Here is a 19,967-nt window from a genome sequence, read left to right as displayed (position 1 = left end):
CGCCATTCTCCTGCCTCAGCCTCCCGAGTAGCTGGGACTACAGACGCCCGCCGCCTCGCCCGGCTAGTTTTTTGTATTTTTTAGTAGAGACGGGGTTTCACCGTGTTGGCCAGGATGGTCTCGATCTCCTGACCTCGTGATCCGCCCTCTCGGCCTCCCAAAGTGCTGGGATTACAGGCTTGAGCCACCGTGCCCGGCCCTAAATGTTTTTATATAGGAATTTTAAAATACAGGATATTGAAACTTTCAGAGAGTATGCTTCTTTAATTATTTTTTTCTCCCTGAAATTATAGGAACCAGATGTTAAGAAATTAGAAGACCAACTTCAAGGTGGTCAATTAGAAGAGGTGATTCTTCAGGTAAAGAAAAAGTTGACTATTTAGGTGTTTGGTTTCATAGAGACACACAACTGACATTGCAGAATGAAAGGAAAACTAAATTTCCTTATTTATATCACTTCATCAAATATGTAAGACTAATCACATATAAAAAATGTGGTGTTTCTCATGTATATGTTGATTATAGTATTTATTGTTGATTATAGCATGAATTTGTGAGACTTCTGTTAGAAGCCTAGAGTTTGACACTCTTTTAATTTAATCAGCATGTTCTCCTTGGCCTAACCTTAGTTTAAATTGGTAACGCAGTATTACTGTTGTTTTAATAGTTGTATCTTATTTTAAGAGTGTGGCATATTTTTAGTACGGAAAAATACAGACATTTTGAATTATAAAATTAAAATATACTTTTATTTTTATTTTTGGTTCTTGAGCATTTGAGCAAGTTAAAAAACAATTGCATAGTATATTTGAGAGCTTAATTCTGTGTTACTTCCCAAATACTAACCCTGACATCTAATATTGAGTAGTAAAATGTAAGCATGATTAGGAAGAGATTGAGATTTGAAAAGTTGTTAACATTATTAATTACATTTAGACTACTGTAAATCTTATTCTATTGGGAAATTTTCTTCTCCTCTCACTATACCTGCTACTTAGACAAGAGAACAAACACTACAGTTTTGTTTTGTTTAATCTGAATTTTAATTATTTTCCTTTGGTCGTAGGTAGGTTATAGAAATAGGTAGGTTACTGATGTAAATAGGCTGGAAATATACTATTTTGAGTATTCCATAGTTGGTTTTTTAAAGCATCTATGGGAAAAGAAAGATGCCTCTTTTTTTTTTTTTTTTTTAAGTTTTGCATCTGTTTTCTCCAATTGCTAGTAAGGTTAAACTTTAAAAATATGTTCTTATATTTTATAAATTATATCATTAATATTTTTACTCTGTCATTTAGTCTTTGTGTTATTTATCCATATGAGTGTCTTTTTATAATAAAAGATACTAACCTTAAACTTTTGTGACATTGTCTGCACATACTTTTTTTAGCCTGCTTATGCCTCTCAAATGGGGTTTTCCCCCCACGTATAGGTTTTCAATTTTTTGTTTGTTTGAGACGGAGTTTTCCTCTTGTTGCCCGGTCTGAAGTGCAGTGGCACGATCTCGGCTCACCGCAACCTCCGCCTCCTGGGTTCAAGCAATTCTCCTGCCTCAGCCTCCTGAATAGCTGGGATTACAGGCATGCGCCACCATGCCCAGCTAATTTTGTATTTTTAGTAGAGACGGGGATTCTCCATGTTGGTCAGGCTGGTCTCGAACTCCCGACCTCTGGTGATCTGCCCGCCTTGGCCTCCCAAAGTGCTGGGATTACAGGCATGAGCCACCTTTCTCAGCTCAGATTTTTCTTACTTGGTGAAATTTTGTTGTTCCACACCCCTACAACCCCCATATTATAGATTTAGAATGTCTTCGTCTTATAAGTGTCTGATAAATACTCAATTCTGTTTTAATTTTTATTTTCTTATATCTTTTTTCAAATGTAACCCTTTCTAATATTTTCTTACTGTTGATTGAAGGACAGATAAAAGGAAATATTGGGTAATATTAGAGATTAGGGAGGTATATCACCAACAGACATGATATACCAAATCAAAAGAATTGTTAGATGGCTCTGGAAAAAGAGGAATATAGCATTCAGACAGCTTTCTGTGAATGTAGACTTTCAGTTATTCCAAGGCCTGTTTTCCTGGCCCTTATATTCATTTGTCAGGTTGGCTATGGTACTAGATATAGTGTTATAGGAACTTGCTGCAAACCTTATACTGTTGTCCTATACCTATTTCTCTTTTCTGTACCACCTGATTTCACTTTGATCATGACTTTATCTAATTGATATATTAATTTTTCATGATATTGAGTTTAAGGCATATTAAGTATTTTTATGTCAGCGGTACAGTTCCCCATGTTTTCATGGTCAGTATTAAGGGTAAATTAATTTTAGTAATTTTTTTTAACTCAGTATATGTAGTATATTATTTAAACATATAATCGTAAAAATATTGATATATTTTACATTCTTTTTTATATGAAGTCATCAAAATCTGGTATGCATTTTACACTTTGCAGCACATCTGAATTTGGCTTAGCTGCACGTCAAATCCCCAGTAGCCATGTATGGGTAGTAGCTAACATATCAGACAGTCCCATTTCTAGATGGGTGGTATGACAGCGTGTCAGAAGCCAGAGAAGAAGGAGGAAATAGGCATCAGGGGCCAGGTGCAGCTGGATTCAGTTTCCTGAGATAGGGCTGATTCTCAAGGATGAATGAGGGCTCGGTGCCCTCCTCATGCCCTATAATGCCTGGGGGAGATCGAGAAAGCATTGGATATTCAAGAGACCCAGGGCAACCTTAGGAAATATTTTATCAGTATTTAAATTATTTTGTCCTTTTGGCATTAGTAATACCTCTCTCTACCCCTGATTTCCATTCATCTGCTCTTTAACTCATTGTTTTTTGTAGTTGCTTGTAAACATAGATTGACTTTTGGGACTGCTGGCGCAACTGGGGTATTATCTTTTAACTGTATAATAATAATTACCTTTAATATAATCCGAGCACTTAATCTGTGTTTGAATTTCTTTTGTAACATCCTGACAGGTGTTTAATAATATTCATCTTACAGGTTGGCTGGAGTTGTCATAAATATTTTTTTGTTGTAGAAAAAATATGAAATTAAAAGCTACCTAAAATGCGTTTGTTAAATATAAATTGTGTTTGAAAGGAAAAATTAAATGAAGCATAACTTGATTAAGGAATTTATTCAGTTAGTAAATATTTTTTATACATTTATTGTGTTCTACATTCCACAGATCACTTTTATAAACTCTGGGTCTCAAGTGACTATGGGTGATGAAATCAGTTAAGATAGTGATTAGCATTAAAAAAACACAATAGAAAAAAGAACATATCACTGCTAGTAAAGATAATGATTTAAAAATTTTAGTTATATGTTTATATTGTGGAACCTCTAATAAAACATATTTTCTTACTGTGGACCATGGTAAAATAAAGTTTGAAAGTCACTGACATAGATGAAAAGACATACTTCTGATTCTCAAAAAACTTGTGAAATATTAAGATAAAAAACCTCACCAACTAAACTTTTAAACACTGTAGCCAATTTCAATCAAATAGAAGACATCAAAAGATATCCTTCTGATTGTGTAGCTGTGAGACTTAAGGTAATTTAATTACTTAATATTCAACATTTGATGGTAGAATAGATTATGAGATATTAAATGAAAGTGGTATCCAATAGTTAAATATCAGTTGTTAGTTCTGATGAATATCTGTTGAAGAGTAAAATCCAATGATCTTTTAACAAATTTGTATTCACAGGCTGAACATGAACTAATTCTGGCAAGAAAAATGAGGGACTGGAAACCATGGGAGCCATTAGTGGAAGAGCCTCCTGCCGATCAGTGGAAATGGCCAATATAATTATTAAGTGACTTCGATGTGTTAATGGGAAACTGATGTAATTAAATATACTGTTATATTAAGAGTGTTTTCATATTACTGACATTTTATAATCGAGAAAAGCGATATAGAAAATATCTAGGAGACTGTTAAAATTGGTGATTATGGTAATACGGTCATGTGAATCCATTTTTGATTTATAAAGTATTCACACAAATTATTTCAAAGATGATATTTCTATGAACAGAGAGGTCATGGGAAGATTTGAAAATTATTAAAGAGAAATTCCTACAGATCTTCAATGCAGAGACCATAATTAAAAAGTAAAGTTTCTTCAGTAGTATGTTCAATACGTCATTTAATTTTTTTAAGTTATCCTGAAGAAGAAAAGGTCCTTAATATAGTCTAAACAAATTTATAGATCACTGTTTGAAGTAAATAATATGGGTGAATATTTTCAAATGTGATAAAATGGCACAAGTGACTAGTGATAAAATTTGAAATTATGGTTAACCTCCTTAGCTGTGATCTTATGTATGTAAAATAAAAAAATATATAATTATATGTTGGATTATAAAATCCATAAGTCATTTTATTTTAGTCATTATTTTTTGAATTATACCATTTACTCTGTTTTCTTATAGTCTTAATTTTATTATATTTTGTTGTTACTGTATTATATTTGAAAACCATCAAATTAGAATACATTGTACAGTTGAAGAAATTGACTTGGTACTTAAAAGAAAGATTTCCCATTTCATAGAGGTTATTGGAGAAACTTTTCCTTTTGTTGCATTTGTGGAAGTTAGTTTTCTGGCCCGTGGCCTTTAATTTTGTTAATCAACCTAATTACATCAGGATAGAGGTAGAGTTTCTGTCAAAGAAGAGACATTAAGAGTTCCTGAAATTTGTATCTGGCATACGGATAGGCTTATATTCAAAACATCTTTGTCATGTGACTAAATTCAAAGTGGAATCACTAAATAGTTTGCAGTATGTTTCTAATATAAGCGTAGGTGGTTATCAAAACAAGACAAATGCTGTTCAGGGAAAGAAATTGGCAAGCTTAAGGTTAAAAATAAAATTACGTGTTCGCCTTTTCTTCCTAGCTCCCTGTCATTTCTAAATACTTGGTTAAATTTAACTTGGTATCTCTTTACTTCATAGATAATATTATACTCTTGTGGGGTTTTGTGTATACGTGTGTGTGCGCGCGCACGTGCACATTTGCTCAGAGTGAGAAAAAAATGGTGTTTTTCCTTCTTTCCAGTGTATTTCTCCCTTCATAGAGCTGTAACATGAATACTAAATAAATATTAAATAAGATAGATTCTTAGAGGTTAGAGTGCAAGAAGGCTCCTTCTGGTGGGGAAGTGTTAGAGGGGGAGTTAGAAAGTTTCTCATTCTCACAGTTCTAGTATTGTTAATGACTACATTGAGGCAGGTTTGGCCTGTTTCTCAGAATGGCCTATTTCTAATGCTGTAAAAGAAGTAGAATATGATTTATAATAACATTTTCAGTTCTAAACATTTCTTGAATATATAATATATTTGTTAAAACATGATCCTAAAAATGTGTTTGCCTGGGTACTTTCAAGGTAATTTTCTAGCTAATCTTTTTTTTTTTTCAGGTCCTTTGGAACAAAGATGGCTTGTTGTGTTTTTGTCATACTTTCAGTCCCATTTCTGCCATGATTCTTGGGCATCTTTTATGTTTCACCAACAGTGTTACTGAACTTTTTTGCTAAAAGGGGACCTTCCTCGTGTTTGCATTAGAAATGCTAATTGTAGAATAATAGTCATTGTAAAAATATTATAACAATAATAGTTAATGTTTGTTGAGACTTTAATATGAATGTCAGGCACTATCATAAGTAGCTGACTGATTTCACTCATTAAACCTGCACTGCAACCCTAAGAGTGATATTGCAAATTATCTTCATTTTCCAGATAAGAAGCCAGAACCCTACATGAGTAGTTTTCCCCTGCAATTATGCAACTTGGGACCCTGGGGACACTGAAACCAAGAGATGATCGGTAACAAATCCAAGGTCACATAGCTAGTAAGATGGAAAGCTGAAGTTTGAATCCAGGCAGTCTGGTTCTAGAACTGATGCTCCTGTTGTATTATTATTTATGAATATGCTTGGGATGTTGTGACTCCTTCCTGTGCTGTATGGGCTGTACCAGGCGAATCTAGATCCTGCTGTCTTGACTTTTTCTGTCAAAATATCTGTAAAGAACAAATATGAGCAGAAGTAGTAAACTGGATTTCATTTTCTGCAAAGAGCTGCATATTGGTTATAGGCAGATTATGTTAACGGGATAGCTGTCTAAAAGGTATTGCAATTTGGTTCTTAATTCTTTCTCCTGTCTCAATTGCTCACACAGCTTTACACCTGATCATTTTTACTCCTTCAGTCTTTTCCCAGTTGCTTCCTGTAAACATCCAGGTTAAGTCTCCTGCTCACTTTGCAAATGATTCTTTTATTCAAAGATCTTCAGTGTTTTGAGTGGCTACTAAACTAATTTGAATAATTTTCAGAATGGCCTATTTCAGTTCTCCTATGGGTTTCATTCTAGTTAATCACCATACTCCAGATACTGCAAAAGAAAGAGAAACTAATCAATCTGAGCTTTGCTAAGAAAGAAGAAATGGCAACAAAGTTGATGCCCCCTTTTTCCCACACTGGGACTTAGTGCAGACAATTCCAATTTCTTGGCATTCTTTCCTTTGGGATGAAAATGGCTTATATTTAGGATAACTATAGGATAATCTTACCATTCCACCTGGAATGATTTTGAGTGAAAATAACTACATAAGGATAACAACTGTACACCATGACTGTCCTGGGCAAACAGGATATAGGGGGCACACTCTACTGGAGTAAGGCTCAGGTCTCAAAGTTGCCATCTTTCCCACACCAGTAGGATCAAGTAGTCTGTCATTGGAATAGAATGAATTGATGCCAGCAGTAGCAGTCATCATGTGCAGTCAGGCCTCAAGTTTTATTGTGTCCTTTCACTCTCTCTCATTCACCCCTCCCCATCCCTTTCCCTCAGACTTGGGGGATGGAAAAAAAGGGAGCTTATATTTTATTGTCAATTTTCCAATCCCAGTCAGAGGAGCTAAGTTAAGCCAGTAACAATGTTTATGAATGTATCTTTTTTAAAAAGGAAGATAACAATATATAGGAAAATTCCCACATGTAGACAAATAGCAGCTTTTTCTTTTTCCTTCCATCCTCTTATGATTGTGTAAACAAACAGAAGTTAACACCCTAGGCAAATGTGTTGTGGGGTATAGGATTAAGTACCAAATTGCTGAACATATCACAAATATTTTGGATTTGCTGAGTGCTGCCTTCCCATTAAAATTAAGTGTTCAGCGGGGAGGCGAGGTGGCTCAAGCCTGTAATCCCAGCACTTTGGGAGGCCGAGGTGGGCGGATCACTTGAGGTCAAAAGTTTGAGACCAGCCTGGCCAATATGGCAAAACCCCGTCTCTACTAAAAACAAAAACAAAAAAACAAAAACCAAGTGTTCAATGAGATTGTAGCCTATGCAACAACAATAGTAATGCCAATTATTTTAGAGAAAAGTAAATGAGAGGCTACCAGTTGGGTTTAGAGGAGGTTGATGTTTTATTTTAGACAAAATTCACAGGAAATCACAGTGGGAATGTGATAAGGGGTTTGAATGATTGATGGGGACAGGAATAATTCATTTGAGAGACTAGAGTTGAGCCAGTATTCTAGATAGTGCAGTAAAATAGTAATGTAGTGATTTAGCATGGGTTATCCTTAAATCCCAGTGTCTTAACATAAGTGTATTTTTTATTCATACTGCATGTCTATGGAGGGTTGGCAAGGAGTGCTCATAGATATACAAGGAATCCAGGCTGAGCGTGGCACCATCAACACATATTTCCATGAACATAGTGGTGTTGGGGAATTGAAACATGGTAAATTACACATAGGAACAACAACAACAAAAAACAACCAAGGTTAAATTTTTTTTTGTGCCACAAAATGTATGAATTGAACTTGCCATGCAACACTAAGAATTTTCAAATTGACCTTTAGGTTTATATTAGCAGCTAATTTTTTGTGGTACACTTAAATGTAATTTATGATTGGCTTCTGTATATAATTAAATGAAAAGCATTGCAAATATTTTTATTTTGGTATTTCTCATGATCCTCAAGGTTTTTTTTTTTAGATGAATCTATTAGCTTTTCTAAAGATAACTATTACTATTATTATTTTTACAAAATATTGGCATTTTAATCTCTCTATAACTGAAGGGTGAATTCTTTTTCAAAAGAGTAAAACAGATCCAAAATCCCTTATCTAAATTCCTAATTTCAAAAATCTCTGAAAACAAAGTTTTTTCATAACTCAATGTGGCAACAAACTCCACCTGAATTATATGAGGCTATTTGTGGTATTTATCCCACTTTAATGTGAATATGAATATATTTTGCCACAGATATATCAATATATTTGATTATAAACTGCTTCCTCAGACCCTCTGACTGTTTTACATAATGTAAAGTATATGCCCATATTTCCTTTGAAAAATCTGAGAAATTCTGAATATCAAACATATCTGTCCCAAAAGGTTTCAGAAAAGGGACTATGGACCTATATTTCCATTCTCTTAACAAGTTCAGAAAGTGATATTATGATCCACATTTAATCTACATAATTTCCAAAACAAAAATTTTCAGGTCCTTGGTTTTCTAAATTATTTTAATATTTAAAATATTCATTATTCATTTTAACCTTGAGTAACAACGGGAAATACTTTGAAATGCTTGATTTCATCATACCACTAGGTGGCATATTTGTAAAAGTAAAAGCACATCAAAAGAAATGTTTATTACATAAATAAATGCTGAGATGAATAAAGGTAGATGTTACATGAGAAATACAAAGTCATTTGGTGGAATAAATCCTGAGAAAATGCATAGATTTATCATGAAAAGGAAAATGGAAAATGGTACTGTAAAATTACTGTTTCACTTTGGGAATTGAGAAGCTTTTTTCTATTGGTTGTTTTCATTCAGTTTGAATATACATTTATTATGTAACCAAACTACATTTGTGTGTATGTGTGTGTTTGTGTGCGTGGACAGGATTTTGACATGCTAATAACCTTTCCATGCTCCACAGACTACCCAAGGAAGCCTAACTATTAAGTTAGGTTCCTATTTAAGATTAAATTGTATAAAGTCATCCTCACAGCAAATTACAAAAAAATATGAATAGTGGATATCAAGTCACATTTAACACTGCGAGACCCTTAAGTTCTCTCCTACCAGCTTTTCTTCCCTCATCTCCTGACTCTATTCCTAAACCTACTGTTTGCATACTGTCTCTAACATTGAGAACAGTGAATGATAAATTTTAAAGAGGAGACCCAGAAAAGTGAATGTTTAAAGCCAGTGGAATTTTTATTAGTAGCAGAATGTAAGATAAATTATGATTTTGGAGATGGGAGTGTATGAGTGTTTATAAAATCTTACCTGCGCACTTCCACACCTGGTCTACCCATCCAAGAAAGCCTAATTCTAGTAGTTACCTCTATGCCCATTTTTCCCCTTAACTTTTCATGAATGTGTGGAAATGATTAAAATGCATTTCCTTTTACTGATCATTATTAAAGCCAATTTTATCTGAGTTATATTTCACTATTCTAGTAAATATATATTTTAAAATGAGATGACTAAAAAATGGCATTGGACGTTACAAAGTTATTGGGGAGATGAGAGTGCAATTTCAGCAGAACAGTATAAGGAAATAAATGAAGACAATGAACATGTATGAATAAGGGAATGGACCTGTACTAATTTTATTAATCCTTTTAAAATATCAAAGCAAATTAAACAGTACCGTAATAGTGATTAAAAATCTGGGACCTGGAGTTAGATTGCTTGGGTTTAATCCTAGTTCTTTCATTAAACTTTGTGTGCTTTAGTTTTCTCATTTACAAAACAGATCTAATAGCAGTTTCTCCCTAATAAAATCGTTGTAAGGATTAAATTAGAAATCTATGTACGATGCCTCATGACAATTAATACTTCATAAATGTTAGCTGCTATTACGAGATAGTAATATATAGTTTGTTACTAAATTTCCAAGAAGAACATACTTGACCTGATCTCCAATACCATCCTGTGCTTCTTTAAAAGTTGTCTTATTTATTGATAGGCCGGGCACGGTGGCTCACATTGCTTGAGGCTAGGAGTTCCAGATCAGCCAGGCCAACATGGTGAAACCCCATCTCTGCTAAAAATACCAAAATTAGCCGGGCTTGGTGGTGGGCGCCTGTAATCTCAGCTACTCAGGAGACTGAGGCAGGAGAATCGCGGGAGCCCGGGAGGCGGAGGTTGCAGTGAGCCGAGATCGAACCATTGCACTTCAGCCTGGGCGACAGAGCAAGAGTCTGTATACACTTAAAAAAAGGGGAAGAAAAAGAATTCATTGATAGACAAAATTTAGTTTATTAACTAATTTAGTGATTAACAAAAGTTCTGCTTCTCTTATAAGGATAATTCTTTGATAGCTACTGTCTCCCATTTCTCTTTGGCTGCCAGGAAGCTGAGAGGCAAGTTGTTAATTTAACAAAACCAAGTAGGCATCTGACAGTTTCCTGCCTCTGACTTCAAACTGATGATTTCTCTGACTCTGATTTTTTATATCTGTAAGATTAAATTGCTGTTAGTGTTTGGTTCAGAGAGCTGTGCCCTTTCACAAGTGTAAAAGATCTTGCAGAGAGGTTACTGTCCTGATTCACTTTTGGATCTAGGTAACCACTTGGTAACAGCCTCCGCCTCTGGCTCCTCCCCTTCTCCCTGCCGTGTCCCTCCTTCCCTCCCCCTCGCCTCTGGCCCCGCCCCTTCTCCTTGCCTGTTCCCTCCTCCCCGCCCCCTCGCCTCTGGCTCCTCCCCCTTTTCCGTGTCGCGTACCTCCTGTGCAGCCCCCCACCCTCTCCTCTGGCTCCTCCTCTTCTTCCCTACCACGATCCTCCTTCCGGACCCCGGACCCCACCCCACCTCTGGCTCCTTCCCGTCTTTCCTGCCGCGCTCCACCTTCCCGACACCGCCCCTCCGCCTCTAGCTCCTCCCGTTCTCTCCTGCTGCACTTCTCCTTCACGACCCCGCCTCCCCGCCTCTGGCCCCTCCCCTTCTCTCCTGCCGGGCTCCTCCTTTCCGACCCCGCCCCCCGCCTTTGGCACCTCCCCCACTCCTGCCGCGCTCCTCCTTCCCGGGCCCGCCCCCCCATGCCCGCCTCTAGCTCCTCCCCTTCCCGCCTGTCGGGCCCTGGCAGGAAGAGGTGGTGCAAGGGCCGTTGCTAGGATACGACCAGCAACTGGGAATGCGGCGAGTGTTGAAGCTGCTTCTTAGGAGCCTGGGAAAGCACTTCGACGAGAATAGTTGCGTTTCGTACACAGGTAGGAGGCAGGTTTTGACTGCGACTTCCTGGCCCGACGCTTAGACCCAGCCTAGAGCCGGTAACAGCCGCGCTGGACTCTTGAGTTCTGTGCGCGGGGCAGTGATTCCCGCCTGAGCTCCTGGGGCTGCCTGGTCGGTAGGGAATGTTCCGCCTTTACTTAAAAAACCGTACGAAGTATTCCATCTTTCTCGGCTCTTTTTCTGGCTCCTCCCCTCTGGTTTGGGACTTGAAGCAGCAGCATCAAGCTAGGAGGTACACCTCACCTCACATCCCGAGTGCTTATCACGGTAATTGCATAGAAGAAGAGTGTATAACCCAAACCTGGCGCTAGAAACTCAGCCTTCCGTGGCAACCATTCTCATATTAAGTCGAGGGATTTTAGACTTTCCTCACCTGGCACTCTCACTCCTTCCTCTCCACCTGTGGTCTTTCCCTCTTAACAAACTTAAAAATTCAACAGACCTATTTGGTAGAAAGCAATACTGGATCCCTGCCTTACTAATTATACTACATTCGAAATGTATTAATCTTTAAATGATAGGGAATGAAATGTAGGTGAAAAGGGAGACTTTTTTGTATGCAAACATGATAGAGGTTGCTCTTTTAAACAATAAGATTAAAACATTTACATTTGAATAGATAATACATAAAAAATAGTACGAATAGTAAAAAGAATGCAGAGTGAAAATCCACCATCTACCCATTTCTCCCCATCTCCAGGCCACCTTCCGAGGTGCTTTAGACATATGCAAATAGATAGGTACACCTGTAACATTGTGCATACTATTCTGTGATTGACTTTTACACTTAAGACTGTGTGTCCAGTTGTTTTCTATCAGTATTTACAGATCTGTCTCATGTATTTATGGATGAATTTATGTATTTGTGTTTCATTGTGAGGTGTTTCGAAGCATATCAGGAAATTTGGAAACTCTCATGAGCAAAAAGATTGATAAATGTCACTACCTAACAATCTAAAACTTCTGTATAGTAAGAGAAAACAAACAACATCAAACATACAATGGGAAATGTAAGTGCAACACGCAACAAAGGGATATTTAATTATTAGGACTCATAAAACAATATGAGGATGTAAGGAAACAGTCAAGGGGAACTTCTCGGGACTGTAAAAGAAAACAGTGATGGAATTTAACAAAATTAAGATCTGTATGCCCTTTGACTTGTCCCTTCTAATTCTAGGAACTCATTTTCAGTATACTTACACATATATACAGAGATAGATGTATAAGATGTTTGTTGCAGTGCAATTTTTAATAGTAAAAAATCTAGAGACAGCTTAAATGTGCATCAGTGAGCATCAGTTGACTACAATGTGGCTTAGCCTTGCAAAGAAATTACTGTGAAGTTGTTGAAAAGAATGCGGCAGAATCATATTTTACGTAAAAATAAATGTTAAGCACATATTATAAATATAAGTCGTAAAATGTTAAGATTTAAAAATAAACAGAAATATAGTTTATAATACACATCGATATGATCATAAACAAATTTAAATGTATATATATTATATAATTGTAGCTTTATAGACAATTCCTGGAAAGATAAACTGCCTAACAATGAGAAATAAAATTAGCATGTCTGGAATACTTTTACTTCTTATTTTATCCCCTTCTGTTCTGTTAGTTTTTTTTCTAGTAAGCACATATTACTCTCTTAAAAACAGCCAAATGAACAATAACAATAATGAAAAAACAATTTTGAAAAGTCTTTTCCAACTGTAGCTTTCCAAACTGGGTTGAAATTTCACATTTTACATTTCACACTTTAATATGTGTGTTTTGTTGTTTACGTTTAATATTTGCTGCAGTGAGAGTTTACACATATTTATGTATGTAAGTGGAGCATATTGATATATACATATGGGGGGTATTAGGAACCAATAAAATTAGCTCCTTGTTCTAGATGGGTGAAAAAAAATCTGCTGAATATTTTCTACTCTATTTTAAATAATAGGCATGTTTCTTACTTAAGAATAAAGGACATTCTCTGATAATGTATCTGATGGCAAAATCGTTAGTTAAATTCTGGATCTGACCACCACTAACCTACCATGAGGCATTCCTGGGCCTTAGCTTTTTCATCTGCAGGGAGATCAATTTCTAGACTTTTTCTTAATCACCAGGACCCCTTTTCTGTTCTCTCCCCAACCCCCCCATGGACTCCTACACTGAGATACAGCACAGTTTAGTGGTTAAAGGCATGGGTTCTGGATCCAGACTGCCTGGATTTGGATCCCAGATATACCACTTACTAGCTCTGTGTTCTTGAAAATATTACTTAACCTCTCTGTGCTAATTTCTTTATCTGTAAAATGGGCATAATAATATCATCTGTGAGAAATAATTTAGTGTAAGTACTTGCTAATATGCTTTATTTTTAAAGTATTTTTTCTCCTACTTTATAAAATGAGTAATTATGTAATACCTGGGAGACATTATTAATGCATAATTATTGCTAGCCATTTGGAAATTTTAGAAATAGTTCATTACTAATTAGCCAACATTTATTATGTGCTTATTGTGTGCCAGGCACTGTTTGCTAAGTACTGTATATACACAATTTTATTTAATTCTTGGAAGAACCTTTGATGTTGAAACTACTAATATCCCATTTCACAAGTGAGGAAAACAAGACTTAGGTTAAGACACATCTGTATCTCAAAGTTATATAGCTAGTAAGTATCAGGAACTGTGAGGGGTCTGGTGTTTTACCCTACATACAAACTAATAAGTTAGTCACTGTTTCTTGGATGCTGAGTCAAAGGGCACATAGCAAAAGAAGTAGCCAGTGCTTCAAGTTTGTGCCAATTTCCCAAGCCCCCCAAGTCCAACAGGGGGAACACAAGTGAGTCTACATGGATGCCTGCACATGGGGAATTTACTGCTTTTATAGTAAACCAAAGAAAGCCTGCTCTTTGTTTCAGGGGGAAGAGTTTATCTCAACCTTTGCAGTTTCTCAGTGCAAACACAACCCTGAGAAATGGTCTGGGTAAACAGTGGTCATGGCATTGCGTTTTTGTCACACCCCACAAGAACATGTAGGGATACTCAAGACCCATGGCCGATTGCTTCTTTCGACAGGAAGTTGTTAAGTCTGGATTCAAACTCAGGTGGGCTGGCTCCACAGTCAGCCCTCCTAAAATTCCACTTTAGGAAATCAAAGCTGAGAATCACTGTACTGCACGGCAATGAAGTCATGACTTAGAAACCTTGACACTTCTTGTTTTTAGGTTGAGTAAATGCTTATCACTGCTAACCATCATAAACACAGTTGCTAATCACCCTCTTTATCAACAACTAACATCTTGAAAACATGTAATTATTTGGGTCATTTATTCATATCATTAATTAAGGACCTTCTATGAACCTTAGGCACTACTATACATATAATCTACAGGTAACAGAACTATGATCTGTGTGTGTGTGTGTGTGTGTGTGTGTGTGTTTGTGTTTGTGTTTATTTAGACAGGGTCTTACTCCATGTCTCTGGCTGGAGGGCAGTGGTAACATCTTGGCTCACTACAATCTCCACCTCCCTGGCTGAAGCGATCCTCCCACCTCAGCCTCCCGAGTAATTAGAATTACAGGTGTATGCCACAATACAATGCCCAGTTAAGTTTTGTATTTTTTGTAGAGACAGGGTCTCACTATGTTGCCTAGGCTGGTATTGAATTTCTAGACTCAAGGGATCTGACCATCTCGGCCTCCCAAAGTGCTGGGATTACAGGTGTGAGTTACTGTGCCCAGCCCTCATCTCGTTTATAAGGAGATAGATTGCTTCGAGGGGAACAATCTAGGACGCCTAATGTACTGAAATTAGGGTGAAATGAATATAAGCATTAGGAACCATAGCAACTAGGAAATGGAGACAGACACATTGAGGAGGAAGGTGGAGGGGTATGAATTTATCCAGTACCTGTCAAAGAAACTTTATAGTATGTGGCTTCTGTTTCTGACTGCATTGATTTCACATGTCTCATGGCTTTAAATACCATAGACTTCTGACTCTCCAATTTCCAGGCCAGCATCTTCTCAGAACTTCAAACTGCTAACCCAGTGTCCAATGGGCATCCCAAACTCACATGGCCCAAATCAGACTGATCTAACTTCCATGCATACTCAGGTCTCCTTTATTTGAAGTTTTCCCAGCTTGCAGTGAGCTGAGATCCCGCCACTGCATTCCAGCCCGGGTGACAGAGCGAGACTCCGTCTCAAAAACAAAAGAGAGATATATATATATATATATCCAGAATCCAGTCAGCACTTCTCACCATCTCCTTTACTGTCACCCAGGTCCATTTCACCTCATGTCAAGGTTACTACAATAGATTCCAGTAGACTCCTGATGTCCTACCAGCTTCCCACTCCCCTACCTTCCACAATCGAATGCCCTCTCCCCACAGCCTCCTCTCTGGATTTATTTACTATTGCTTTTCTCTTAACTCACTGCTGTCTAGCCACATAAGTTGATTAGCTAGTTATTCCTCAGATATGTGATGCTTCTCATTTTTTCATTTGTCCTCATGCCTTGCTTATTTTCTCAGTTCAGCCTCCTGTTCAGATGTCATTTTAACCAGAGAGACATTCCTTCCCCACCACATATATTTAGCAAAACTTGCCCCCTACTCTGCCATACTCTCTCCTGATAGTCTCATACTTCCTAGCCACCTTCTTTGCTTAATATTTTGCTACCTCTTATCTTTATCTGATCCATGTATATTTTTACTAATTTAGTTATTACTTGTCCATTTTCCTCACTAGAATATCAGCTTTTTTTTTTTTTTTACTGCAGATCAAAATCTCTGCAGTAAAAACTGCAAACCACCAATCAGATCAAAATCCCTGCAGTAAAAAAAACTTATATTCTAGTGAGGAAAATGGGCAAGTAACAACTAAATTAGTAAAATATATACTGGGTCAGATAAAGATATGTACCAAATATCACACGTGTCCAATAAATATGTACAATAATTATGTATCAACAAAAATTTAAACGTTTTTGAAAAGCCTTGTCCATGGCTCTGTGTAGAAACATAGAAGTGTCTCTACACACAGCTAAAAGGGGGACTGGTTATGAGTAGGTACCCAGTAAAAATTAGTTGAAAGCATGAATGAATTCAGCCATGGCCAATGCTTTTCAAAACTTAAAACATTTTTGTTTATACATAATTGTTGTACATATTTATTGGGCAACTATAATATTTGATACCTGCATACAATTTGTAATAATCAAGGTAATTAGGATATCCATTACCTTATCATTTCTTTGTTCTGGGAATATTCCAAAACTTTTCTTCTAGCTGTTTTGAAATATAAAATATTGTTAACTATAGTCACCCTACAGTGCTATCACACATAGAACTTACTCCTTCTATGTAAATGTATTTTTAAACCCCTTAACCAACCTTACTTCATCCCTGCTCCCCCCTGCCCTTCTCAGCTTCTGGTAACCATCATTCTGCTCTCTACCTTTGTGAAATCAACTTTTTAAGCTCCTACTTATGAATGAGAACATGTGATATTTGTCTTTCTGTGCCTTGCTTATTTTACTTAACATAATGCCCCCTAGTTTCACCCATGTTGTTGCAAATGACAGAATTTCATTGTTTTTTATGGCTTAATAGTATTTCATTGTGTGTGTATATGCCACATTTTCTTTCTTTATTCGGTGGTAGACACTTAGGTTGATTGGCCATTGTGGATAGTACTGCAGTAAACATGAGAGTGCAGATATCTCTTCAATATGCTGATTTCCTTTCTTTTGGATATATACCCAGCAGTGGAATTGCTGGATTATGTGGTAGAACTATTTTTAGTTTTTTGAGGAACCTTCCTGCTGTTTTCTACAATGGCTGTAGTAATTTACATTTCCCACTAACAGTGTACTACCATTCCCCTTTCTTTGCATCCTTCCCAGCATCTGTTATTTTCTTTTTGATGATAGTCATTTTAACTGGGGTGAGATGATGTCTTATTGTGGTGTTGATTTGCATTTCTCTGGTTATTACTGATGTTGAGTATTTTTTCATATACCTGTTGGCTATTTTTATGTCTTCTTTTGAGAAATGTCCAGTGATTATATTGATGAAAAAAAATTTAGTGGGTAGTTGAGGTATGATTAGGGAGGCCTCCCTGGAAACTGAGACATGGAAGATGAGGAATTAGTTGTAAAGATTTGTAGTAACAGGCCAGGTGCAGTGGCTCGTGCCTATAATCCCAGCACTTTGGGAGGCTGAGGTGGGCAGATCACGAGGTCAGGAGTTTGAGAGGTCAGGAGTATGAGACCAGCCTGACCAACATAGTGAAACCGTGTCTCTACTAAAAATACAAAAATTAGCCAAGCGTGGTGGTGGGTGCCTGTAATCCCAGCTATTTGGGAGGCTGAGGCAGGAGAATTGCTTGAACTGGGAGGCGAATGTTGCAGTGAGCTGAGATTGCACCACTGTACTGTAGCCTGGGTGACAGAGCCAGACTCTATCTCAAAAAAAAGTTTGTAGTAACACATTTTTGACAGAGGAAACTTAAAATGCAAAAGCCCCAAGAGGGAGATCAGCCCTAGATATGATAAAAGGTGGGATTAGTTAGAAGATGAGGTCAGAGAGGCAGGGGCTAGATCATTTAGGACCTTGAAGGCCATGGTAAGTAGTTTGGATTTTATTCTGGAAAGCATTTTATTTTAGAGGTGTTTTAGTAAGTGTGAGAGGGGCATGGTGTGGTTTTCTTTTAAAAGTATTTTTCTGGCTGCTGTGAGAATAATGGAATTTTTTGGCAGGAGTTGGTGGGGTGGGAGTTTCAAGAATGAAATTAAGGTAACCAGCTGAGACTGTTGCAGTAGTACTTTCAAAATATGACAGGATGATAGACAAAAGTAGACTGAGACTAAATTTTCAGGTCAGTATTGACAGTGCTTTTTGAGTGGCTGGATAATAGGTGAGCAAAAGAGAGAAAAAAAGTATTACTCTAAAAGTAGACCTTCCTTGGTTGTGTTATATTATTGTTTTATTGTACTGTTAGATATAATTTACTCCTGTTACAGTTATGAAATTTATTATCTTAGGCCTATTGGATCAACTTTCATATGGGCATTCAAGCTGGTTTAATCCTTTTCCACCTTATTAGATAGATATAGGCATGGCTTGCCCTTTAGGTGTTATACCTTGGGAATACTTTTAAATGTTGTGTCTATTAAATGGGGACTTATTCACACTGCGTAGTGTCAGATGGAACCTAACCAAGTTTCAGAGCATAGGTGAGCAAGCATTGTTCTTGCTGGCTGTAGGAAATATAATATAATTGCTGTTGTGAGATGATCATTCTTACTAGACAGCTGTAAGAATAATCACTAGATGCTGACTCTCAGAGGCTTTTTTGGTGTTGGTCCATGGATGCTTCTTATTCCTCATGGAAAACAGTTCCCCATGGTTCTCTAGAATTTCTGCTTAAGAGACACTGACAGCTTTGTTTTGAATTTTCTTTTCAAGGGTATTTGTGTAGTGAACAGTCTTAAAAGATATAGAGTCTCTTTCTAAAGCAGAGGTCAGATTTATCTGTCTAGTATAATAACAGTGGTATCTTCCTCCAAGGCAGAGGTTGGGCATATTTGCTTGCAGTCCATTATAAAGGATTGGAGTTTCTAAGCTTGGGGTTTCTTAGCTGTGATGCAAACCCACTGTGTCTATAGCATCTAATTGGGCATTCCACATTATTCCTCTGGGATTTGGGGGCACAGGGATCCTGTGTGAATATAAAGCTCATGCTATCTGCTGTACCATGAGTAATAAAGTCCTTTGTCTCCGACCCAGGAGTCTTATGTATTCTGAAAGCATTCATGAAACTATGGCAGGCTAAATTGTTAGGTTGTAAGTAGGATAAAATCTCAGACCTGTCACAATTCTTAGTTCCTATTCCTAAAGAGGCTTTAGCACACTTGATCACATACTCTCCTAGCCACCTTGTGTTTTCCCTACTCTACTAAACCTATGATGTCTTATCTAATATTTTAAACAGGTAATACATTTACATTGTTTAAAAATAAAAATATTAAAAGTAATACATTGAGAATTCTGGAGCCCACCCTTGTTCTGGCTACTTCCTACTCACCTTGCCCCCCATCAGATAACTAGTTTTCTCAGTTTCTTTCATACTTTTTTCTAAGTGTTTCTTTGTCCAGGTAGAAACAAACACAAATATATATTCTTATTTCACCTTCTTTCTTTTTCTCACTTGGTATATGAGATAACTAGTTTTCTCAGTTTCTTTCATACTTTTTTCTAAGTGTTTCTTTGTCCAGGTAGAAACAAACACAAATATATATTCTTACTTCACCTTCTTTCTTTTTCTCACTTGGTATATCTTGGAGTGTGACTTTTGTCAACATATAGAGTACTTCATCCTCCTCTTCCTCTTTCTTCTTTTTTATTTAGCTTCTTTATTAAGTATAGCACAAAATCAAAAAGCCATATAAAACACATATACAGATTAATGAATTATGATAAGGTAAATGCCCTTTTTATCATTTTCACCCCCACAACAGATAGGCCATATGATTGTTTTGTATTTCTATGTGTGTATGACTTTATGATATTATTTTTTTTATTATACTTTAAGTTCTAGGGTACATGTGCAGAAAGTGCAGGTTTGTTACATATGTATACATGTGCCATGTTG

At 36.8% G+C, this 19,967-nt stretch overlaps 2 protein-coding genes across 5 annotated transcripts in view; both read left to right on the top strand.

The window, feature by feature from the left end:
* The window catches only part of NDUFA5 (NADH dehydrogenase (ubiquinone) 1 alpha subcomplex, 5), a 19,076-nt gene extending 14,156 nt beyond the window's left edge, over nucleotides 1-4,920 (top strand). For all 4 annotated transcript variants that reach the window (XM_011937415.1, XM_011937418.1, XM_011937417.1 and 1 more), the window contains 2 exons: nucleotides 294-359; nucleotides 3,741-4,920. In XM_011937415.1, coding sequence (XP_011792805.1) covers nucleotides 294-359; nucleotides 3,741-3,842 — 168 coding nt within the window. In that variant the 3' untranslated portion in view covers nucleotides 3,843-4,920. The remainder of the gene's footprint in view (nucleotides 1-293; nucleotides 360-3,740) is intronic.
* A 6,190-nt stretch (nucleotides 4,921-11,110) lies between these two features.
* IQUB (IQ motif and ubiquitin domain containing) overlaps nucleotides 11,111-19,967 on the top strand; it is a 78,056-nt gene continuing 69,199 nt past the window's right edge. The window contains exon 1 of the mRNA XM_011937414.1: nucleotides 11,111-11,278. The gene's annotated coding sequence lies outside the window, so the exon portion shown is untranslated. The remainder of the gene's footprint in view (nucleotides 11,279-19,967) is intronic.

The sequence above is a fragment of the Colobus angolensis genome, unplaced genomic scaffold (assembly GCF_000951035.1).
Source record: "Colobus angolensis palliatus isolate OR3802 unplaced genomic scaffold, Cang.pa_1.0 Scaffold163, whole genome shotgun sequence".
Classification (NCBI taxonomy): domain Eukaryota; kingdom Metazoa; phylum Chordata; class Mammalia; order Primates; family Cercopithecidae; genus Colobus; species Colobus angolensis.
This window is presented reverse-complemented; position numbering and strand designations above follow the sequence as displayed.